At 44.2% G+C, this 25,763-nt stretch overlaps 1 protein-coding gene across 2 annotated transcripts in view; it reads left to right on the top strand.

Annotated features, from left to right (window-relative positions):
• Nucleotides 1-25,763, top strand: part of UNC5B (unc-5 netrin receptor B) — a 331,662-nt gene that overhangs the window by 232,060 nt on the left and 73,839 nt on the right. For both annotated transcript variants that reach the window (XM_085607093.1, XM_085607100.1), the window contains exons 3-6: nt 6,480-6,623; nt 8,604-8,707; nt 22,932-23,112; nt 24,565-24,732. In XM_085607093.1, coding sequence (XP_085463219.1) covers nt 6,480-6,623; nt 8,604-8,707; nt 22,932-23,112; nt 24,565-24,732 — 597 coding nt within the window. The remainder of the gene's footprint in view (nt 1-6,479; nt 6,624-8,603; nt 8,708-22,931; nt 23,113-24,564; nt 24,733-25,763) is intronic.

Below are 25,763 nucleotides of genomic sequence, written 5' to 3'. Positions count from 1 at the left end.
AGATAACAAACGTTGCCGTTGTGTATCAGGTCTCGCAATCTGTCAGTGTATCGGGTGTCGAAACCTGTCAAATTCGAGAGCGCATGTATAATTGTGATTAAGACCGGGCAAACAGTTGGAGATTCCTGTTTGAAAGGGTACAAACAGACTATTAAGAGATGCCACCTTTGCACAAATATTTACTATCTGTTGCCCGAGTTGCTAATAAACTAAACAACTTGTGCTTTCTTGTGTACTGTTTCTTTAAATCCTGAGCCTCCACACTACCCATTTCAATGTACTGCAACCATACTTGAATGAGAGGCCTGATCTCCAAAAACAGTGAGTGTTCCTATTGGCCGATTGCCCCGTCAATTATGTGGTTTGCTATATCATGGTACTTTGCACCAGTGGATGCATTTGAGCTGGGAATTGTGGTAGGCGGTGAAGATGTTTAAACAATGCTCCCGAGTGAAATATTAACTTCATCTTCGCAAGGAAATGTCTTCGTGGTATGACAAACAAGCACAGTCCGCTTTCACTTTCATCCGTTGTAAAAGCTTTCTTGTCTTTATGGGGCCATGTGTTTGAAACACATGGCCCCATAACGATAAGAAAGCTTTCAAGACGCACGGAAGGCAGACGAGCCCGTCCAAATGGGACGGCTCAAAAAGCCGAACAAAAACGTCACAAACAGCTCTTTTCCAATGGCTGGCCACCGTTTAGCATAAACGGTGACGCCAGCCAATGGAAAAGAGGGGCGGGGCTTAATGCCCTTTACAGAAAATACCCCAATTAATTACATCTCGCCAGCGAGACTGCGCGTCTGCGCAGCCTACACCAGGCGAGACCTAAAAAGTATACAACGCCCATACTTCGGACAAACACATAATAAACAATGTTTATGATACATTATGTCAGCTGTAGTGTGTTCATTACAAACTGAAGGGGGAACATCAGGAATGTTCCATGGCTAACTGGGATTAACTCCTAGAGAATTGGGAGTAAATCACGCTTCAGACAAGTGTAATCTGCGACATCTCATTAAATGGTTTGTGACTCGGGCACTGAACGCCCGTTCCTGATTTGTCGGGACAGACAGTCCGGGTTTTTCAGCAGCTGTCCCGGCAGATTTTTAGCAAACTGGCCACATGTCCCGCTTCCAGAGAGGGCCAACTGACGTTTATAATGTGTTTCAAAGCGGAATACGTTAGCAGTTGTTCTCAGAAAGCAATTAAAGTAACAGGTCTGATGGTGGATTTATATATTGCATTGTATTTCTTTTTTAAGTGCCTCGGGTATTTTTCGAGATTGATGCACGCTGTCATTCTGTGCCCCTTAGCTGATGAAACATTGTAGTCCCTTTTCTATTTTAGTGAACTGTCCCTTTTTTTGTATCTCGTCACCCTAGTTAAGGGGTAAAAGCAGAAGAGAAATGAGGAGTTGTGCCCAGCAATTCTTCCTCTCAGTCTCTATGTTCAACCCAGAGCTCTGCACAACAATATATGTTTAAGGGAGGGAGGCAGAGATCCGTCTGCAGAGGCAGGTGTGCTTATGTGGCTGTTTGTATGGGAGGAGGCCAGTGGCGGCTGGTGACATTTGAAAGTGGGGGGGGGGGGGCGTACAAGTTCAGAGTGTTTGGACTGGTCTGCATCATCACCCAAACATGTAAAAATGACATTCAAAATGCTGCATAAACTGCCTTTACTCACAAAACTGCATAATGAGCCCTTTTCATGCCACAGTATTTAGTCAACCATGCCACAGAATTTCCTCCTGTAAAGCCACATATTTCAAGTACTTTGGTTACAAAGATGGCGAGCAGTTCTTGGGTCAGCGAAAGCTGACTTCGACATAACATACTACAGATATAGAAAATTCAAGCTGAGAATATGTCAGTGGTAGATCCTCTAAGATTAACATGTGGAGGAAGTGATGAGTGAGTTAGTGTCTGGTTTATTTGTTTGTCCAGACTGTAAGTTATATTTTCACAGGCTACCCAGGCGTCATACCCAGGATTGTGCATATTCTCTCGTCCTCGTTAAATGATGCTCTGAATGCCATGTGGTAATACCGCAATAATATAGTTGTGCTGCGCCCTGCCTTTTTTCATAAATTGATATTAATACCACATTCAGAGTTTTAGAAATCAGAACAAGACCACCTTTGAAAATCACCTTCCCTTATCCGGATTTAACTCACAATGTAAGTGTTTGTATCCTCATCAGGGATAGTACGTGCTATATAAATGCAATTATAATAAATGCAGTTTAGAACGAGAAACAAACTCCTAAAACATACCAACCATGAGCTGGGTGATGAGTGTTTAATTTGAGCCGTAGTTGCATTTGGGGCAGACGGACATTCCTTTTTTTTTGGGTTGGGAGGGTCAATGGCTTATTAGACACCCTTGAGATACGGCAACCGTTACATTCCACAACAGCTCTGCTGCACTTCTGTGAAAAACTTTGGGCACCGTTCACATTCCTGTCTAAATTAAGCACCGGTAAAAAATGCGCCTATTCGGGGGGGTAATGCAGTGAGCATTAATATTCCTGGCCTCAGTGGCCTGACTCAAATCATGCAGAACGGAGTGACTCAAAACCGACCATGACAGATTAATTGAAGGTTTTAACAAAAGGGCCCTGTGCTATTGCGCACCTCCGTTCTGCGCTGGCCTGTCCCGTAAAATACCTGATTGAAACACGGATAAGGAGACCGTCTGGAGGCACGGAATACCTTGTCTCAGAATTTAAAAGTTGTAAATGTGTCAGAATTAAAGGCGCGCTCCTTTTATTGCCCCTCGCTGCCCCGGCCCTCGCTGCCCCGGCCCTCGCTGCCCCGGCCCTCGCTGCCCCGGCCCTCGCTGGCCCAGCCCTCGCTGCCCCAGCCCTCACTGCCCCAGCCCTCGCTGGCCCAGCCCTCGCTGGCCCAGCCCTCGCTGCCCCTTCCCTCTCTGCCCCGTCCCTCGCTGGCCCTGGCCCTCGCTGGCCCCGGCCCTCGCTGCCCCAGCCCTCCCTGCCCCAGCCCTCGCTGCCCGTGTTTCTTTAGAAGCAGACGGGTTCCCTGAGCCGGATGCCGACTCCGGGGCAGTATGGCGCTGGAACTCACCTGTGCACGAGAAGGGCAGTGACGACTGTGCTGCGTGGTACTCAGAGTCAGGGGTCAGTGTACGGCTGGTACTCACTGTGTACGGGAAGTATCGTGTTGGAACTCACAATGGGTGTGAAGGGCCACAGTCCATTGTAATATTGGAAGCGGGCACACTCTTTACTGCACAAGTGAAAAGGAGATAGGCGGGCACACAGAAAGATGCAGTTGCAGCACTAACAATGTAGTGGCATTAACTGTAGTATCTCTGCACTTACATAAAGGTTTGCATCAACTTCATCATGGTTCTTCAAGCGCACAAGCACACACAAGCTGCAGAGTCAAATATTGTCAGGCACTGGTGAAAATTTTGTGTGCACCAGGGATTTTTGTGCCCACTTTTGTGCTAAGGTGTACTTGACTCCCACTGTAAAGTTCTGCACCGGGTGTGCCTTAACAGACAAAATTAATTGTGCCCTGCAATACCAGTTATTCTGAACTGAACTGTTTAATTTCCCCAAGCCTAAGCAACGAAGCTACACAATGGACAGTCGCGCTCGCAATACTCGCGGGGGGGGGGGGAGGGGTGAGATTAAAATAAAACAAACTTACCGGGTTCGCCGTCCGCGCCGCCTCTCCTCCGACTCCCTCTTTGGCGCCTTCAACTTCGTTACCGCGTCACTGGAGTGGCAAGTGCAACCTCTCTCAGCCAATACTGATGCTGCTACAGCAGCGCCAGGATTGGCTTAGAGCAGGGTTACTCACCGCCCGCCTGCCAATTAGGAGACCGAGGGTTGAGCTCCTAATGGGCATGCGCCAGCCAGTGCAAACACAAGTGCGCATGACTGGGCACAGTGGAAAAATTCACCGACCTTCACCAGTCATGCGCACTTGTGGTGCTGCCTGCCCCTGGTCTGACAATGCCTCATGCATGCATGTCAGTCAACATGACGCCAGACCACCCACCCCTTCAGACTCTGGAGGGGGTGGGCAGTCTGACGTCATGCTGACTGACATGATTGTCACTCCCTCAGCGTCTCTGAACTTAAGTAAACTGAGTCAGTTTACTTAACTTCAGAGACGTCGAGGGAGCTGCGGGCGGCTTGTGGGGTAATGCCCTAGCGCCCTTAATGGACGCACCACCACTGGGGCTAAAGGCATGTCACTGCTTCAGTGATTCCCTGTGCCTCACTATTTGCATGTGACTCTTCTCTACCAGCTCCTGAATCCAGTTTGAGTCTCACTCTACCTATCAGCACACAGACAGAGGTGCAGCCTGGGTGCCATGGGCCCTAGCAAGCAATGAAAAGGGACCCCTCATTCTTGGTCCGATAGTATAAATCAGCTACATTTAAGATGCAGTGGCCACAGGGCTTTAAGTGGGCCGGGTCTTGCCAGTGCTACTAAAAAGCAGGTGCCGAACCGGGTCTCCATCGGGCTCTCCATTTTTGCCCTCAGGGTGGAATAAAATAATCTTACCTCTGCAGCAGTACCACCCTTAACTGCTTGTGAGGTAACTTCAAAGACACTCGCTATAGTACTGTCACAGGCTCATCATTTCAGAACTGATACATTGTGAATATTTTATACAATGAAGCCTTAGTTGTTGCTGATTTATCTTCCACAAACATAAATCATTGGCAAAGCCAATAGCCCTGGCTTGTTGTAGGTGTAATGGTACTTGTTGCATCAGTATTATATATCTGTTTGCAATGACAGAAGCATAGGGTGACCAGATTCTCAAAACAAAAAATGGGGACAGGTCATAGACATAGAAGTAGGGCTACGGTTTGCAGTAACCATCGACATAAAAGTAGGACTATTTGACAGCTGTCATAGACCTAGAAAAAGGACTACAATGACAGCTTCCTACACAGACTGAGATGAAGCATTACAGACAACAAATCCGCAGTCTTTTATTGGCACTCCTCTCCTTTACACAGCAGCATTAGTACTTTTTATTACATTTACACTTTTAAGGACTATAGCATATATTTGCCAAAAATCAATAAAACATAGGCTAGCAAACGCCAGATTTACTAGCTTTATCAATGCTCGTTTCTATAGCTGCGCGTCAGCACTACGTAAAGTACAACTCACCAATGTTGCTTAGTTGCTCATGACAGAAAAGCATGGGAGATAAACTGCGGAAAGCGAAATTGCCAAATGGCAGCCATGGGCCAATGTAAAAAAAAAAACACTTCTCTCCAGGTATTACTGCCTCAGGGTCTTAAGGGTGGCAAATGCTGGCCGACCACACAGTCCTCCCACATTTGCGTGGTCACTGCTGGGATGTCATGTTACCTTACTGGGGTATGTATAGTGCACTCTAGCCATTGGTATCATCTCATAGTGCAATAGTGTGAAGACCTGAGGAAAAAGTTCGAGCAGCGCTGCTCGCCTCTTCCACAGGTGTTAATACTGCTCCTTTAAGTCCTTTCCAGCTAAACAGTTTGCCGTGATCTGAAAGGTCAGTCAAAAGGTCAAGTCATAGCTTTGATATGGAGAACACAGAGCATGCATCAATTGGTTATGAATAAAGCATGCAATGAGCAATGCATTAATCCTCGCACGGTATGCATAAGGGCTACTGAAAAGTTTGTATGGCTATGAATACAAGCTACAGGACAAAGAAATATTGTTTTATCCAAAGCTGAAACTTTGGCTGGCACGATGACGTAGGTGGCGCTGCGTGTAAAATCTCTCTCTTCAAAGGATTTCACTTCTTGCTACAGCGCTCACCTCAGTGACGACACATGCCGTAAACAGTGCAAAGAGAGCATGCGCGCGCATGCTCACCCGGAACAATGAAAAACAGGGACATTTCTGTGTTTAACCTGGACACTTTTTGGACATTTGAGTCATTTGGAGAAAAGTGTCGGGACACAGGGACACTTCTCCAAAAACGGGGACTGTCCTGGGAAAACGGGGACGTCTGGTCACCCTACGAGAAGCAGCAACATGCTAGTTGGGCGCCACACCATTCTAAACACAGATTTTTAGCTTGCGTATATTTAAGCCATGCCCTTGATTACATCGGCCACGCCCCTTTGAGAGACCCCCCAGTTTTTTCATTCCACTTAAGGCCCTGAGTGGCCCCCTCAACTACGGCTCTGCACACTCCCTCTCATGCTGTTCCCCGCTGCCTCTTAACACAGATATGCAGTCTTTGAGGCTGCTTACCAGTACGCCCCATGTGGCCGATGCACACTACCTTATCCTGCTCGAGCGGTGACACAGTGTTGCTTGCATGTTGCCTACAAGCATGCGGGAGCCCCATAGTCTTGCGGCTTGCAAACACGCGTGCAATGTGCCAGGTTTTTCAGAGCGCACCCTCTGCGTAGCGTGCAGTCGACAAGGCCTTTCATATATTCTTTTCACAGCGCTATATTGTTGCTTCCTGCTTGCAGGTCTAGTGGTTCGGGAGGTCCAGATCGAGGTGTCAAGGCAGCAGGTGGAGGAACTCTTTGGCCTGGAAGATTTCTGGTGCCAGTGTGTGGCGTGGAGCTCAGCAGGAACGACTAAAAGCAGGAAGGCCTACGTCCGGATAGCATGTGAGTGTGCGCTCCTACACCAGCTGATGCAACTTTACACCGCAGCTCACGTGTCACGGAATTGTGCAGTGTTTTATTTGGTGAAAAAGAATACGTGTATGGACCCAGGGTTTTCTTAGGAGCCAGCACCTGCCAGACTCCGAGACTGCCATCTGAAGATGCCTTCTGTCGATTTTACATATGACTGTTTCTTTCACCCTCCTACACCTCCTGTCTCTTTACCTTACTTTATGCTGGTTCTTTTTCATCCCTGCTTTCTTCCCTTCTCGCTGTTTTTCTCTCTCTTCTTCTCCGTTCACCCTTTGTTGGCTTTTTCTATCTTGCTTTGGTTCTAACTAAGTCTGATGAAGATGACAAATAAGTCCAGCTATGTGCGTGGGCCGCATCTTTCGGGTCTATGCATGGCCAGCTCGTAAATTACATATCTCTGATTATTAACAATTTGTTTAGTTGATTTACAGCAGTTAAGAGCTGATAATTCATAAGTAGGGAAATAAAAACGTTCTGACATTTTAAGTCCAACTCCTGAGACTCAGGGACGAATTGGGAGGGACCTTGAACAGTTAAGACAGGTAACCGAAAAGGTGGATCCCTTTTATGTGGCGAGAGGCTAATAAAACCATACCAAAATAATTTGGCATTGACTCTACTGCCATCTAGTGACAAAAAACAGGACCGCAGCTTTAGCCAATACAATCGCTGTTCAATAGGAACTTTTAATCCAGGAAGTTAAATCACTGGAACCTACGGAGCTATTAAAGTCAATATCGTTTTATATGTGTTTTTTAAATAAATCGACTGCCAAAATAAGTTAATTAATCATTCATTATACGCAAAGAGAAAAATAGATTTGTAGTGCACATTTAGTTCTTTGAGAGCCATAGCAACATGTTTGCACACACTTTAGCTACACTTCTGTATGTTAGAAATGTACATATGGCATGACCACAAGTGACTAACACCGACGGATTACAAGCATGCTACAGAGATATTCTAGCTCCCTTTTCTTCCATAACTGACCTGGAACTCCCTTCCACAAGAGAGCACTATTACTTTATTCAGGCTTTGCACCCCATGGTCCCACAATCAGAGCCAAATAGGTGTTTCAAAGATGTACTCCTCCGAACACCTCTAACACATCATGTGAGGCAAAGACCATTCACCTCAGGCAAACGACAGTGCAGGGAAGAAACTAATTCTAAATTAACAATCACCTTACTCATCATCTTACTGATTACAGAAAAAACTGCAGCCCCATGGTTTTCCCACATAGTCACAAGTGAAGTGTGGCTTTGAGGCAGTACGAGAAGTATCATCTTTAACAATTCATTTGCTGCGAGGATAGGGTCTGGCATATCTTTTTACATTTTTGTAGTTATCAGAACTTGATTTGAATACTCAGTAAATCCGCAATGTTCTAAAGAATCAGAAAAATTAGGAAAAGTGGGGAAAACAGTTGAAAAAGGCTGTTTAATCTCACCAGTTCCTTTCTCTGGCTGGGTGATGAAATCTGATTGGGAGAGGCTTCCTGCACATTGTGGAACAAGTGCCGGAAAGCGCTGGATTATTTTCCATGCACGGTCCTTAACTTGTTGCCACCCACCTCGTCCAAATTCACTTGCTCGAATTTTTCTCATACAAGTTCAACAAAGTTTGTTATTCATCAGCTAAACAATGAGTTTGCAGTGAGGTTTATTTAAAATGGAAACATGACATGTACTATTAGTATTGTCTGAAAATGTGCAAGGGGTACTCAAAACTCTTGCCCTGGCACAGTCTGCCAAAGTCCTGTCCCTTGGTAGGCAATAGCATGTGTGTTTGAAAATAATCCAGTGCGCTGCAATATGTTATGTGGATTCACAGACAATATGAAAGTCCTACCTTCCTTCATATACTCATCCTCGCCCACGCATGTCATCAGTTATGAAAGATTTCTGACTCTTACCTCGGTGTGTTTTCTATCTATCTTTCCTAATTCAGACTTGAGGAAGAACTTTGACCAGGAACCCCTGGGAAAAGAGGTGCCATTAGAACATGAGGTTCTCTTGCAGTGTCGACCCCCAGAGGGAGTCCCACCCGCAGAGGTAAGTCGGGAATAGTTGAGCGATAAACTTGAATAAGCATCGGTTGCCACTGCAGTTATTAGCTGCAGCTGATGTTTCTTACCTAAAAATATGTGCAAAGGTGTCTGCCTACCATGTTTTGGTCAAAGCCTATTGGTTTGCTAACAACACCTTGAGGACATTTGGAAAGCTTCCCTGGGAATGCATTCCGCGTATTGCTTACCATGGCTTTGTGGATTGTAGCTCACATTTGCTTGCTTTCTATTTTAGGCTGTCCAGCTTGAGGTCACCCTTCCAATGAAGCATAGATTATTTACTGTATTCTTCCACTGTGCTCACTTTCTGTAAATAGATCTTTAATTCATTTTCTTCTCTTGTTATATTTGATGTGCATGCAAAGACATAGGTCAAATGTGAGGCTCTGTCTTCCAGGGTGCTTGGTGTTTACTTTGCTGTCTCTGACTTCAAAGTGAGAGTATTTATGTGACAGTCTTGCTGGGCAAGGAAATACTTTTTACTAACACACACCAAAATGTAAATGTCTGTAAATTAACTGTGCAGATTTTTCAGAACATATCAGAATTAGGAAAGCACAAGTGAAGCAATTAAAAAAAAAATTCTGAATTTTGGAGAAAACAAATATTTTAATACGATCAAAACAAATCAATACAATAGTTGATGACATGTCTGCACATTATTGTTTGTGCGCTGTATAATTTTATCAGTAAACTGTATATCTGTGCAAATGTAATGGTCATTTCAATTGAAAATGTGTTGTTTGTAATGGTAGTGCGCTACCAATCCATGCATACTTCATACTACACCACTCCACTCACAACACTCTACTCCACTCTATGCCCTCCATTCTATGCCACTCTAATCCACTCTATGACACGCCACTCATTTCTACGATACTCCACTCCATGCTGTGATACTCCACTCCACTCTACAGCACTTCACTCCACTTTACTCAACTTTACTCCACTCTAGGACATGCCTCTCCACTCCTCTCTACAACATGCACTCCACAGAACACAACACGGCACCACACACCACTCTACAACATGCCACTCCACTTTACACTATGCCACTCCACTTGGCATGCCACTTCACTTCACACTTCACCACTCCACTCTATGCCTCTTTACTCAATGCCACTCCTCTCTGCCACTCTATGACACGCCACTCTACTCTATGACATGCCCCTCCACTCTACACCCCTCCACTCTATGCTCCTCCACTGTACAACACAAATCTCTATGAAAAGACACTCTGCAACAGTCAGCTTCACTCTACAACACGGTACGTTGCTTCACTCTATAAAACTGTACTCCATTCCACTCTGGCACTTTACTCCAAACTACACAATGCAACTTCACTCTACAATACTCAATTCTCCGACACTTTACTCAACTTTACACCACTCCACTCTATGCCTCTCCACTCTTTGCCAATCCATTCCACTCTAGGACATTCCATGCCCCCACTCTATGACACTCTACTACATTCTATGCCTCTCCACTCTACATCACTCTAAGCCACACTGTGACACTATATGCAGATCCCTTTACGCCACTGTACTCAACTCTACTCTATGACACACTACTCCACTGTACACCACTCCACTCTTTGACACTCTATGCCACTCCACTCTACTCTACTCTTCGCCACTCCACTCCACAACAGTCCACTCAACGATATTCCACTTATCAACACTCTATTCTAATGTATTCCACTCCACGCCACTCTATCCACTCTATGCCACCCCACTTTATGACAATGTACTCCACTCTTCGCCACTGTACTCTTCAACACTCTACTCCTCTCTGCATAACTCCTTCTATGTCATTACACACCACTTTACTCTACGCCACTCCACTCTATGACACTCTATGCCACTCCACGACACAGTTCAACACACTAATCTCTCCATGGCACTCTATGCTACTCCATTCTATGTCACTCCACTCCACGACAATCTACTCCACTGTACGCAACTCCTTCTACTCCATCCCAGGCCACTTTACGCCACTCTATGCCACTCCACTCTACATCACTCTATGCCACTCTACAACACTCTGTGTCACTCTGCTCCACTCTATGCCACTCCACTCTACATCACTCTATGCCACTCCATGACACTCTGTGCCACTCTACTGCACTCTATGTCAGTCCACTCTGTGACACTCTACTCCACTCTAGCCCTCCACTCTCTCCTTTCTACTCTACTCTACACCACTCCAATCTATTCCCTCCATGACACTCTATGCCACTCCACTCTATGCCACTCTATGACACTCCACCCTCTTTTACACTACTCCACGCCACTCTGCACCACTCTACGCCACTGACCTGCACTCTACTCTAAGGCACTCTACTTCACTCTATCGCCTCTGTATTTTCCTCTATAGCTGTACATCACAGTCAGTAGGAGTTAGGCATGCTAATAATATGAATTAGTTGTAAGTGCTTCCGTACAACACAGACAAAGCTGCAGGGAGTCACTGCATTTGGAACAGGACAGTAGGGGCAGGAGATGGGAGTATGCATCCCAGTAGCATCAAAATCTTCAGCAACCAGGTGTGTTTAACAAAATTGAAACTGTACTATTGTTTGCCACAGTGTTCTAAAGAGGTCCCTAAATGTTTGGCTTTTAAATTTGAAGCCTGCTGTAAACTCTGGGAGAGGCCCTAACTTCACTGTGGATATTACATAGCATTTCTGTTCCGCATCTGGTGGAAGAGGCCGCCATTATCGGTACTGGCTCAGCACATAAGTAAAGAGTATTATTGTAAAAGCGTACCCACACAAATTGTGTCATAGGAATTTCATTGTGCTCAAAATAGTTGGTAGCTTGAAAAGTCTAAAATAGCATCTGGATATCCTTAATTATTCATGTGTACTCACTATAAAGTGGAGATGGTGGATTGAAAATTTGCTTCGCAGTGTGCATGGATAGCCAGTGCCTGCTAAAAGCACAATTATGCAATTTATTTGGTGGCAAGTCGCTTTCACAAAACTTTTTTTTTTGTTTAAAGAATATACAAGATAGATATTCATTTAACAACAGCGACCCTTCTAATTATTATTTTGAGAAGAAGCTATGAAAATAAAATGCATGTGACATTATAGCATGTTCATTCCAGATGTATACCATAAGGGATCACGTGCTGTGGATGTATTAGCACACATTCATCACATTTATTAAAGCAAGAATTAGCTCCTTTCGATTATTTATATAGAGAGCGTTTGTGATGAATTTAGTAGTGGAAGATCACTGCCATGGCATTTTGTAATAGGATTTTACTTTGGGTACAGAGGTCATTGACACAAAGGCATATGGAAACTATTAATCTGTGAACAAGAGTAGTCAATCAAACAATCAATCAATTATTTATAGAGATTGTCAAATTACCCGTCAGAGTCTCAAGGTGCTGGAGCTGCAGTACCTTCATGGATTTATTTACTCAAAAAAGCAGGTCTTCAGATCTGTTCTGAATTGTTGGAGTGATGGTGCGGTCCTGAGGTACAGGCTCCAAACCTTGGCTTCCCGATGCGAGAAGGAGCGTCCTCCACTGTTGGCTCTAACGATCCGTTGGGTGTCTGCGATGGAGAGGGAGGCAGAACAGTGGTGTTTGGATGGTTGGTAGAAAGTTAGGCGGTTGTTTATATATGCTGGTCCTCTTCTAGATCAGAAGCCGGTGTAGTTTCCTGAGGTGGAGTGTGATGCGGGTCCTTCTTGGGATGTCAAGTATGAGTCTTGCCGCTAAGTTCTGTATTGTTTGGAGTCTCTTCAGGAGGTGTAGAGTGATTCCAACCTAGAGCGTGTTTCCGTAGTCCAGTCTGCTGGTGATAAGGGTCTTCTGGTGTTTACCCAGAGCCACCTGATGATCTTACAGAGCATGCGAAGGGTGCGGAATCAGGTGGAAGAGACTGTGCTGAATTGTTTCTTCATGGATAGCTTGTTATCCAGGATGAGGCCAAGGTTGCTGGCGGGGTTTGTTGGGTAGGAGTGTGTGCCGAGCACCACTGAACACCATGAGTCATTACACAGCGAGGTGTTGTTCCCAAAGATGAGGGCTTCTGTTTTCCCCAAGTTGAATTTAAGACAGTTGTCCTTCATACGGTCTGCAACATTCATTATGTATCTGTGGAAGTTAGCTTTTCTGGTGGAGGGTCCTTTGTTAAGAGTAGTAGAATTATCCTTATTTAGAACATTGGAATGCTGGAAGCTCCATTGAAAACAATGGAGTGCTCCGGGCTTATAATGGCTGGTATAAGCCCGGAGCGCCAACATTCCAATGTTTCTTTGTTCACAGCTCTGGCTGTGAACAAAGGCTTCAGGGAGCCTCAGGGGATTTGAATCCCCTCGCGCTCCCTGAAGGCTTTGTTTTATTTGTTAGAGCATTCTGCCCTCTAGTGGCAGAATGTTCTAATATCCTTATAGCCCTTCGTAGCAGGGCTATACCGGCTATTAAAGTCCCGCTGCTTTGTAAAAAACCCTCGCCTTCGGCTCGGGCCTTTAACGCTGTAGCGGGCCTTTAATAGCCGGTATAGCCTGCTACGGCGGGCTATAAGGCTATAGTAACATTTGTAACAAACATACAATATATATGTGTTTAAATTTTTTTAAACAACTCTTATTGCCTAGTCTATGACCTTGAATGCACCTATGACAGGTGTATTTTACTAGGCAGAGGTTGTCCACAGAGCAATTTATAGAAAAATAATAATGGGTGTTGGTGACGACTCTTCAGATGCATAGCCCACCACGCCTCAAAAAAACTTTTGCTGGGCCTTGGTCACAAACTTCATGCGCGGGCCCCTCTCTGTGGCTTTTTGGAAGCACAAGTGCTTCATTCAAAATGGAAACAATATAAGGGAATACATTGAGAAGCAACTCCAGCTTGGTGTGCCTCCTAGTGGCAGCCACCATTAGTTGCTTCATTGTGAATACGTCACAAAAGGAAGCAATACACATCTCTGTGCAAAGTTTCTTTTGTGACATATAAATATATTTGGCAGCGTAGGACCTTAAAAAGTAGTATAATACAGGGACAGAGTAAGTAGTCCCGGCTGCCATACCTTCTGGCAGCCTTGGAACCAACCAAATAAGTATAAGGATTATTTCAGCAAACCAACTCTTCATTATTGAGTTAACAAGGTCGTTTTTTTTGTTTTGAATTAGATGTCTTCCTATGAGCTAGTTTAGGAGATAAGCTCTGCCTAGACTCTCATTATGAGTGACCCGGTAAGTGATGTGATATTTATCTCACATGACAAAATCTGACTCCTCCCAATCAGAATTTAGCGGGTGCGATAAAGCACCCTTTTTTATGTTTTGGGGGAATAACATGAGTATTTTGGAGCTTATGGCACCAAAATCTGCATGTTCAGGAAAAACAGGGCGTTTTTCACACTAAACATCATCAGGTTTGGACTTGTATTTATTGCAAAACTCATATCTGTAATATGGGCGGTACCAGGAGTTACCGCACATATAATTAGCCGGGCGCTCATGCTCATTCATGATATTCTCACTGTAAGATCTATGTAGCAATGTTAAGCAAATAACTCTCTGAGCTACAGTTAGCAAGAGAACATTTCACTGAGATATATTTGAAACTGTATTTGTAAAACATCACTCTCGTGTCATCCTTTTGGTAAGGGAGCCTCTATGAGATTTATTTGACAGTCTCTGGTATTTATTTCTTGTGCGAGCATTTCTGTGACATTTGCTATGGAACATATCTGATATTTATTTAGTAAGCGAGCACCTGTGTGAGGTTTATTTGATTTAAAAAAAAAAACATCTTTTGCCCAATATTAGGTCTTCTTAGAGGCTCTTGCTGCTATTGATTTTACTTGTCCATTTAGGAGGAGGGATTGATAATGTGGGCTTTTATTCGATATTAGCTTCATGCTTGATAATAGCTCTTGTGTTTTGTAACTTGTATTTCATTCGGTATCTTAACTCATTTTTTAAATGTAACATGTATATATGCATTTTATTAGATATTTTTAACTATTTTTATTACGTATTGTACTGTATTCCATGTTGCATTTTAGGGTCATTCGACCGAAATAAAGTCTATTGATGATGACCTCTTTGAGACATTTTTTGGTAGAATAGCACATATGTGAGTTTAATTTGGAAACAGCACACCTCTGTGATATTCTTTGGTTGAAGTGAGCTTCTTTGATCCTTGGCAGAGATCACCTCTGTGAGATGTACTTGGTATGACTGTGCTTCCTGGGAGGTATGTCCTGCAGGGAAGTCCTCCTTCCCCAGTATTTATTAAGAAAGCACCTCTGTGAGATGTACTTGGTATGACTGTGCTTCCCGGGAGGTATTTCCAATGGGAAGTCCTCCTTCCCCAGTATTTATTAAGAAAGCACCTCTGTGAGATGTATTGGGCATGAGAACGCTTCTGAAAGATGCAGTTGCTCGGAGCCCTTTAGTGAGTTTTGCATAACATGGGGAGCCTCTTTGAGATGTGTCTATTGTTCCAGAGAGCGGACCTCTGTGCCATGCATGCGCCGTTCAGGCACTTTTGTGATTTGCTTATTAGATCCCCTCTGTGAAATGGATTTAGTGTAACACGTCTGACTTGACTCTCAGTAGAAGTGCGAGTCAAGCAGTCCAAGGCTTTCAAAGGGGAGGTAAAGTTTCAGTGTAGGAGTAAACTACTCAGTGCGCCCGGCAATCTGCTAGATCAGGTCCAGCCGAACACTGAGATTTATGCAAAACAAGTATTTACTACACACAATAGATCACATTTTCCACAGAGAAGTAATCAACACAATCCCTTGCAGAGCTGTGTCTAGCGCTTCAGGCTCGTTCACCCAAGTCTCGCCTGTCTAGGCCAGCTCCCAACTCCCACATTCTGAAGTGTCTAGGTCATATATGAGGCGAATCTCTCACACGTGCTATCCCTCTAGGCTTCTGTTCATAAAGTTCGTAGCAGGTGCCTGCGGGTCTCTTACACAATTCCCACATGCGGCGCATCGCCCCTTAGTCCCCAAGTTTTAGTGAGCCCTTACTCAATGTGTCTCACCCAGGGGGTAGCAACAGGGGAACAGTGCCCCTCTATGCTCTGGTACGTGTTCCAGTGATTTCAGTGCTGGGACGGAGGTGCTGAGGCCTGGCATCGAGCAGCGTACCTTTGGTGATGCTGGAACCATCTCTTGTGGTGAAGGACCCCTTTGGCAGGAGTCGGTGGTCTGGCAAGAAGGCTTTACCGTCCCGCTCTTTCAGAATCTTCCTCTGTGGGCAGGTTCGGAGGCTAAAGGCAGGTAAGCCATTCTCGAGCTCCTTGGGCTTGTTGATGCGCACTCTGGGCTGTGGGCAGCAGCCTCAAAATCGAGCAGGTCCCCTTTCGTGACAGCCAGGGAGTCCCTGTGAGTTCACTTGGTTCCTTGGGTGATGGCAAGGGGCAGCCCACCAATAAATGCGAATGGGTGACGGCACACAGAGCACAGGCAAACGGCCCTTGGTGTAGTCAGCCCCAGTGGACCTCCCGGCTCACAGCTTGCTCACTGTCCAGTGGACCTTCGGCCGCACACCTTGCTCACCGGGATCCTCGTCTCGGGATGCCCATTGGGCTTTGCTCCTTCCAAGCTCTCCTCCTCCTCACAGGCCACACTGGTCTTGGCAGGCAGACAGCAGGTGCTTCAGGCTCAGGGCAAGTGCTCTTGGCATCCTGGGCAGTTTCCTCTGCCCAGCTGGAAGACCAGCAGGCCTCAAGCATGGCTCCTGGTTGCAGTAGCTCAAGTCACGGTGATCGTGTCACAGCTCTGAACAACAAGTGGGTTTTAAGCTTCCACTTTTATACAGTCTCTCCAGATACAAAGGTGATTTAGTGCCTGGGGATTTGAAATTTGGATTGAGGGTGTAGGCCTTTTTGAAGTGCCAATTCCTCAGTTCTGTTCTTTGTTCAAGGGCCTGCCTGTCCTAGCAGTGGTGGTACCAGAGGTGACGGACCCACAACCCAAGTTTTGGAAGTAGCAAAGGGTTACACTTAGGTGTGAGCCTCCAGCGGTTCAAAGGATTAAGCCACCCATCTTTAATGATTCTGTGTTCCTGTGTGGTCTACCTTATCAGTCTCACCATTCACCATAAACACGGTGCTCTGGCATCCTGCCCCAGCAGCCGACATCCTGAATCATAATAAGCCTTTAATGCACACAGGGGATGCTCTGCTCCCCTCCCAGTGTACTTCTCCCCCAGCCCCAGGAATTTTAGCAGTACACATTTCCTGTCTGAGTCTGCAATCCACACCCCTATCTTAGAATTTTCTAGGTCCTGAGCGTCCCGGAATGGAAAACACAGGCCGAGTCTCACAGGCACACATACATTCAGTCTTTAGCACACATGAACATGCATGCGCTTCATAGCACTACATTCCCATCATGTAGTCCAAGCGAGTCGTAAATACAACTGCGGAACTTTAACTGAGTGGGCCAATAGGCTCCACTCCCATGACACGGATTACTGCCCAGCCATTCTACTGCTCACTAAATGGGTATGCTGCCACCACCGCTCTCGCATTCTGCAACTCTGGGTGATGGCAGTAGCTCAACCCATTCTGAGGAAAATGCTTTTGGCGCCACTCCCAGTTAATGGTACATGGACATTCCTGGGGCTGGGGGCAGACCACAGTCCATCAAGGTCGCCTGAGTATCTGCATAAATGATTGATCCGTGCATGTCGCAGGACCAATGTCGTAACCAGTGTTCCAGATCTACAGACAGTTGTGGCTCTGTGGGCAAAATGCGTATCCGTTAACATGCAGGGGACTTTTCCGTCCCAACATAAGGTTAATTTAATATAAGAGAACCTCCATGAGATGTACTTGGTAAGACAGTACCTCCATGAGATGTACTTGGTAAGACAGTATCTCCATGAGATGTACTTGGTAAGACAGTACCTCCATGAGATGTACTTGGTAAGACAGTATCTCCATGAGATGTACTTGGTAAGACAGTACCTCCATGAGATGTACTTGGTAAGACAGTACCTCCATGAGATGTACTTGGTAAGACAGTACCTCCATGAGATGTACTTGGCAAGACAGTACCTCCATGAGATGTACTTGGTAAGACAGTATCTCCATGAGATGTACTTGGTAAGACAGTACCTCCATGAGATGTACTTGGTAAGACAGTACCTCCATGAGATGTACTTGGTAAGACAGTACCTCCATGAGATGTACTTGGTAAGACAGTATCTCCATGAGATGTACTTGGTAAGACAGTACCTCCATGCGATGTACTTGGTAAGACAGTATCTCCATGAGATGTACTTGGTAAGACAGTACCTCCATGAGATGTACTTGGTAAGACAGTACCTCCATGAGATGTACTTGGTAAGACAGTACCTCCATGAGATGTACTTGGTAAGACAGTACCTCCATGAGATGTACTTGGCAAGACAGTATCTACATGAGATGTACTTGGCAAGACAGTACCTCCATGAGATGTACTTGGTAAGAAAGTACCTCCATGAGATGGATTTGATAAGAGAGGTCCTCTTAGAGATATATTTGATCTTTTGTCCCTTCTGTGAGATATATTTAGCATTAGATCACCTCTGTGGGATGTACTTAATATGAGATCACCTTTGTGACATATATTTAGTACCTTAGCATCTCTGTTAGATATATTTGAGATTCTGTCCCTTCTATGAGATACATTAAGTACCTTAGGATCTCCATTAGATAGATTTGATTTGAGGACCTTGATAAGGTTTACTGGATTTGAGTGCAGTTCTGTGAGATGAATTTGGTATATACAATTTCGTATACCGAATTTTGACTCCTGACAAAATTTGCAGGCAGCTAAAAAAATTGCATAGGTTTTATCTAGGTGCGCGTACACGGTGCACGGAATAATTTTGTAGAACTTAACTTTTCCAGAGGAATCTCAGAGATTGGCCACTGCCACGGATTGCAAATTAGAGGTTCAAGCGCAAGTAGTCCCATTAACTGCATTCACAAAACGCTTCAAATGCATTAAATCCATTTGTATGACCACGCTACTTACAGGAAAATGATGCACACCTGATGTGTGACAGATTGTGGGCTACACTGTGGAACTTTTTACAAGCAGGTGCATTTAGGGAAGGGTGGCATATATGTGAGAATAGTGTATTCTCAGGGTAAGTGCGAAAAGGGAAATAAGATATAAAGAAGGTGCTGTTTGCGCTGATATTAGAATTGTGTGCTCACATCTGGGATTACGAAAACTGGATAACATTTCTAAATTTGGGGAATTCAATGCACTTGCGCACACTGATAATAATATGCTTAATGTATGGACGAGGCTGAAGAAAATGTCTGTGCATATCGAAAAAAGTAGAGAACTAAGCATTAATATAGACGTAAAGTATGCATGTCGTAATTTACAACTATGTTGGGGAATTTAGTCCTAAATTACACGTGACTGATAAAAATAAAAACGACAGAACCGTCAAAAACATGATGAAGAGAAACTTTTCTGCCTTCTGGAGACATGATACATTAGTGAGTTTTTCGCTGGCTGCTCACATCTGTAGTGATGTGCACGATTGAGTTCTAATTCTGGCCAGCTTAGATTTGTATGTATCCAAGGTAGATGAAATGAATTACAATGAATGATAACAAGGACATTTGTTATTGAGAGTCCCCCAAATGGCAATCTTACAGGACAGCAGTATATAAAAACAAGTTATTTTTATTTTCTCTTGCTAGTAAGGCAGAGTCATCGAACTGGTCTAAGTGACCTTGGTACCTCCTCAAATTGAGGCTGTTTCTGAAGGCAGATTTCTGCTGCTGCACACGCAGATCTCCCGGCATCCTCCTGACTGCTGTCGCGTCCTGGAAAGCGCCAACCTCTTAGCTGCTTTCTAGCCGAGTTGCCATGTGAGCGGGAGATGCATCCGCCCATCCTCCAAGGTGCATTAGCACCATGATGAATGCCCTCGCATTAAGGCCGCTCGCTTTCATTATTCAGCAAAATTGTTTATTTTGGGCCATGGATCTGTTATTCTGACACCTAATAACACATTTAACCTCAGCACCTGTTCAACCCTGTGAATGTGCCAATCTCTGAGGTTAACCCTTTGGTATCAAGAGCTCTTTCTTGTCTTGCGCAATTTGTTTCATTTCACCGTCCAAGTGTGCTCTGTACTAGCGGTGCAGTGTTTATGGAAAGTGCTCTGACGCTCCAGGGCCTGGTACCCGCTATATATAAACCTAAGAATTAATTAATACCTTTTTTTTAAAAGGCGAGTCGGTTGCAGATCGTAACAGGAAGTGCTGCAGACAGCTTGAATAATAGTAAACCTTAGGGTCTTGACCTATCGGATGTAATCTTCATAGCGTTCACATTTCAATATTTTAATCATGATTACTAAATTATTTGGAATTTTCTAAGCATCTGTACTTTTATCTGAAGCAAGAAAGGAAGCACAGCGAACTAACGTGATTTTTATATGGTCACCTGAAGAAGCTAGGATTGCTGCTCAGACCGCCGGGCCTCACAATTGGCTGCTTACTTTGATACCACATTGCCTAAATACATTTGGGAAAATGAGTGGTGTCCAATTGGCCAGGACCCGAGTTGAGGGAGTTAGACATTTCGCTAAGGATTCCAGATTGTGAATCACTTAGAATCTGAGATCAGTTGTGTTTACGAATCAACATGTTGTGGTATGGTTCTCTATGCAGTACCGTGATATGTCTTCACGGAAGCTCACTGTATACCAGTGGTGTAGCGTTTTTCACCCTTCGTGGGCATCAAACGCTCACCGAGGTCCAATGGAGCATTGGACCCAGTAAAAGAGTGTGATAGAAGCATAAACCAAAACCCACCAACAACAAAAAATGTAAACAGTATGATACATTAGGCCATCCAAGAAAAATCCAGTAAGGTATAAAGCAGCTGCAGCCCGTGCAGGTAAGAGCTTTTTGGCGGTGGGTCCGAGGTGGGGTTTTCAACAGATGACAAGGGAAAATTATTTATTTATTTACTTTTCCCTCGTCGTTGACTGTCGAAATCCCCCCACCCGGCCCCACCGCTCTTACCTGCACGGGAGGCGGCTAAATAAAGTTAGGGAGTTTTATAAAACACTCAAGCTTAAAGTCGTATACACTGTTTGCAATGCCAAATTATAAAAAATACATAATCACCACAAACTACTCTTCAGAACGCGTAGAACGCAGCTGTTCAGCCCCTGAGATATCGCAAGAATAAGGGCCCTGTTTTACCCTTCCATCAGTTCCTCTCCTGCTTCTCAGGGCTCACCAGGGCGAGGTTCAGGACCTTTGCATTGTCCTAAGGCTTAATTTGAGAATAACATTTTTCATAACCTAACCTCTCCTCCAGTAACCCTCTACTATCCCAGTACAAAATGCCACTTTTCATTGTGTAACTTGCTAGCTAACCAGTGGTTCAGGGTTGAGGGGCTGTCTGGTGAATAATGTTGGAGTAATATTCAAACCCCAAGCAGACATCACCAAAGTACATTTCTGACACTCACATTGTTGTTGATTGCTAGCGATGCACAACCTAGTAAAGATATTTTTTTCCTTTACACTGGATGGTCCCCTTAACTTACAAAGAGCGAGGGGCATGTCAGTGCAGAATGTTCTTTATTCTATGAGCACATAATCCCTTAAAAAACTGAAAGCTAAGAGTACCAAGGGACATGAAAGCACACCTTCCCCTTTGAGAATTGTGGGGGACAGCCCCTGGGTGAAGAGACAGTGATCCAATGAACAACTGCATTCTTCTTCTGATATTTTCCTAAAAGGGAAATATTTTTTACACTGACCGTTTTGAAAAATATTTCCCATTTGTGAATGCAATCCAGGATGGAGGTCTGCTGTGCCTTGCAGGCCATTATCCTTGTGTTTGTAGCTAATCTTTCACCCTCTGGCCTCCATGTTGATGTTTCTTACCCACGTTTCCCCTTTGGCGCTTGACATCCAGAGAAGAGGAGGATATTGGGATCTGCTTCGCCATAGAGCAAATGACCTCCACGAATTTTGGATCTAACACTTCCGTTCCACTTCTAAAGGGGGGTGTAGGCACCAAGAGCCTTGGACGTACAATCACTGCCTGGGGTGTCACAGTGGAGGCGGTCAGGCCCACAGCCTGCTTCCACTGAAGTGCACGGCCTCCCTCACTCAGACAACACCAGCTGCGCTCCTGCCCACTCAGACAGGCTGCAGAGTGAGTGTCACAGAGGATCAAAGCGGTCGCTCCTTTCTGCACAACAAGTTTTAGATTTTACTCCAACGTCGCCACAGTTTTACAGCTTGACAGCTTTTCGGTCTTGCCTACCAGACATTTTTTTGCTGTCTGTAGGTAAAAGCCTATAGTGGACCACAGTGCTTTAAGTGAGATGAAAAGGGAGAAGGGTGCTAAAAGGGGTATGGCCTAAGTAATGAAGGGAGTGGCTTAACACATGTGAATTACAATTGTGAGCTTTACACAACATGCAACGTGAACAGAATTTAGTGTGTTTTCTGTATTTGCATCCAGATATCTCAACAACAAACATGCTTAAAACATCCCAGACCTACTGACTTTGTCAGTGCTTGTTAGACGCTTGGTATAAATAAGTAATAACACGATTTTGGTGTAAATAATTATATTTGGTAATTACAAATGGTACATATGTGATCTTCACTATGTGCACACTGGAGAGAGGCCAAGGAGTGAATTAGCACTTAGTCACACTGCCTTCAGCCTCAACTCCAAAGTTCTTAATCATGCCCCAAGCAAAACTCACCTGGACACAGGTGACTCACTCACATGCAGTACACAAGCATTGGAAAACCCAATAGCTCAGACTTTTACAGCCGAGACCTCTTGGCTTTGGAAATACTCAGTAAAGTAAATTCCAATTAGGAGACACAATTGCACAGAAGCAACGAGAGCATTTGAGAATGTTAGCAAATTCAAAGTCTTTTTCTTATCTAAAATATACAATGTACGTACAATAACATGTTTCTAGAACCATTGACAAAGCTGGTAGGCAATACCTCTTGGCTTTGCAAAGCTTGTTATTTGATTGTGTTTTCATCTACGCAGTTTAGTTTGTAGGATAACCAACTCGATCTAAAACACTGCTTCTCTCCATTTGACTTTAAGTGATGCTGTTTAAAGACTTGATGTGTTTCTCCACTGCGTCTACTTTCCCTGTTTTTGCTCTTATGAGCCATGCATATCAATAACCCCTCCCTTTCTTACCAATTAGGTGGAGTGGCTGAAGAATGAGGATGTTCTGAACCCCTTGCAGGATACCAACTTCCTGATCACCATTGACCATAACTTAATCATCAAGCAGGCCCGGCTTTCGGACACCGCCAACTACACCTGTGTGGCAAAAAACATTGTTGCCAAACGCAGGAGCACCACAGCGACGGTCACAGTCTTTGGTAACTATCCTGTGCTATCTCGGATCTGTCGTTGTATGAATGGCATGTTGTGGTGACGCAAAAGAAAGACTGATTTCAAGGCCCACCATGAACTCACTGTCAATTGTGGCATAAGGGCATGGCAAAGATTTCAGAGCATATTAGTCTTGAAGATCGAGTGCGTATGTGGTGGGCACTGGCATTAATTTTGGGGGACTAGGGCAAATTTTTCACCATCAAGCGAGAGACAGGAAGAAAAGGAAAACAGAAGGAGGGAGAGAAAGACAGCAAAACTGTGGGGAGAAAAACATAGGAAATTCAGGGTGATAGATGAAGGAGTCGATGTGGAATCAAGACAAGTTAGCCTTTTCAACAACCGTGGCATTCAACATCATTGTTGACAGACTCTTAGAAAACGTTTGGGCACCCGCATTTAGTTTATTTTTGCAAATTGGCAGTATAGACTATAAGAATACTGAACAACCTCTGTCTCCTTTCATAGACTCAGAAGTTGTCCTGCCTGGCTATTATAGCGCCCGCTATCATAAGTATGTGTCCGTGTGTATTATTTCAGTTTGACAAACTGGTGTAGCCAGGAACTAAAAGTACCATACATTTACAGAATGGGGTACAAGGAAGCGGTTACATCTTCTACATTTACAGAGTGTGAAAATACATCAAACAGTACTGCAAGACTGTTAAATCTGACTCTTGGAGAGCGGAGTTACTCAATAGATATTTTGCTGTGTTTAACTGTGATGCCTAACGCAATTTGGTTTATTTATGGGGTAACGAACATGGAACTTAAAGAAAGAATAAAAAAGGAGTTATGAATGATAGAGGTCTTGAACATATATAAATCAAATGATAACCGATAAACTGAGTATTTGAATCCTAAAGGAAATAACAGAGGTACTGCCAAATATATTGGAGACCATATTGGGGATCAGCAATGTAACAGGGGACTTAAATTGGCATCGGGGGCACCTGAACTTCAAAACTTCATTGTTGAGCGAGGTAGGAAGCAAATCTGGAGATATGTGTTTAACATGTAATGCAGAGGTACCAACCCCAGCGGAGCGTGATGAGGCTTTAATACTTCAGAGTAACTGAGTAACGCTGTGTAACAAACCGCCTGTTATTTAAACACCACAAGACAATTGAGTTCATGCTGTAACTATTCGACTGGTCAATACTATTAATATATTACATCATAAGGGAGATGAAGGATAAAGTAATATTTTTTGAGGCGTTGTCTGGCTTCTTTTGAGTGAGAAAGAAGTAAAATGCTTACTGCTGACTCTAAAATACTCCAGTGCCCTGCGCATTAGAGATCCCTCCCGACAACATTCTGCCAGGTGATGGTTAACTCAGAGTCAAGTTCTTCGTTCCATAAGGAGGCACATAATGACATGGTCTGCTTGTAAAAGTGCTGCTTGCCCACTCACCTTCTCTTCTTTGTCTACCTTTTAGTAAATGGAGGCTGGTCCACGTGGACTGAGTGGTCCCCATGTAACAACCGATGTGGCCATGGGATGCAAAAACGAACCAGGACTTGCACTAATCCAACTCCCCTTAATGGTGGACATTTCTGTGAAGGCCACCCCTTTCAGAAGCTTGTCTGCACCACCATGTGTCCAGGTAAACCCAAATTCAGCATGTAGACAAATTATATACAGGTGCATTTACTCTCAATCTCAGATGTACATTGTTATTTCTGTTCTATAAAATGTCCGGGACTTTTTTTAATTAAAGGGTATTACACTGAAAATAATACTAAACTCTAAATGCTCGTCAGTGACCCATCTACCAATTTTCTCTGAAATGTGTAAGCGAATATGGTGCTTTGTGAAGTAAAGACTGTGCTTGAAGACCTTGCTAGGCAAATTTGCATCTGTAATGAATAAATCTTCCTGTAATGCCATCTAATTATAGAAATAAATGTGCCACGCACTGTATCTTTCCCACAAAAACAAATCTCCGTGTGATACATCAGAGCGACCTAACATGTCTGCACAGGACATACGAACCAACCTGGTAGCCTGGAGAGGTTCGCCCGCATGAACAGTATTGTCCAAGGATCCAGTCCCACATATACGGGAACAATTCTCGCTCTCACCACAAGTGATGGCCTTGTCTTTTCTAATAAGAAACATGTGTAACTAGTTATGATATGAACACTCACGTTTAAGGGTGGTCTTACCTAAGCGCGCTTCTATTATTGTCTTCAACCCAAACTCGAATGCAAGTTAGAAACGCGTAGCTTTCTATGTTATCTGCTTCAATGCAAGATCAAGTGGCAAATTTCAGCCGACGAACTGCGAGGTGAAGTAAGAGTGTCTGTTTCTCTGCATACTCCTATACCCCAAAAACCCTACATGGACTCAAGTTTTTACTTTTGTAAACACTACATTGTCAATTGCTTCAATTGATGTGAATAATCCTAAATTGAGTTGAGTACATAGTACAGCTATTGTGCATTTGCGCCATCGTATCGGCCACAGGGTGCCAGTGCAACCAAGACTCATGTATTTATTCTTACAATACGTTCTTGTATGTCACTGTATCAAAATTGTACAAAAAATGTAAAAAATCATATCTGAACTGCATGGACTACCACGGTATCATCAATGTAAGTTAGGTTAGGCAAGTTTAGACTTCTTAAATCTGCT

Source organism: Triturus cristatus, chromosome 1_2 (genome assembly GCF_964204655.1).
Source record: "Triturus cristatus chromosome 1_2, aTriCri1.1, whole genome shotgun sequence".
NCBI classification, from domain to species: domain Eukaryota; kingdom Metazoa; phylum Chordata; class Amphibia; order Caudata; family Salamandridae; genus Triturus; species Triturus cristatus.
This window is presented reverse-complemented; position numbering and strand designations above follow the sequence as displayed.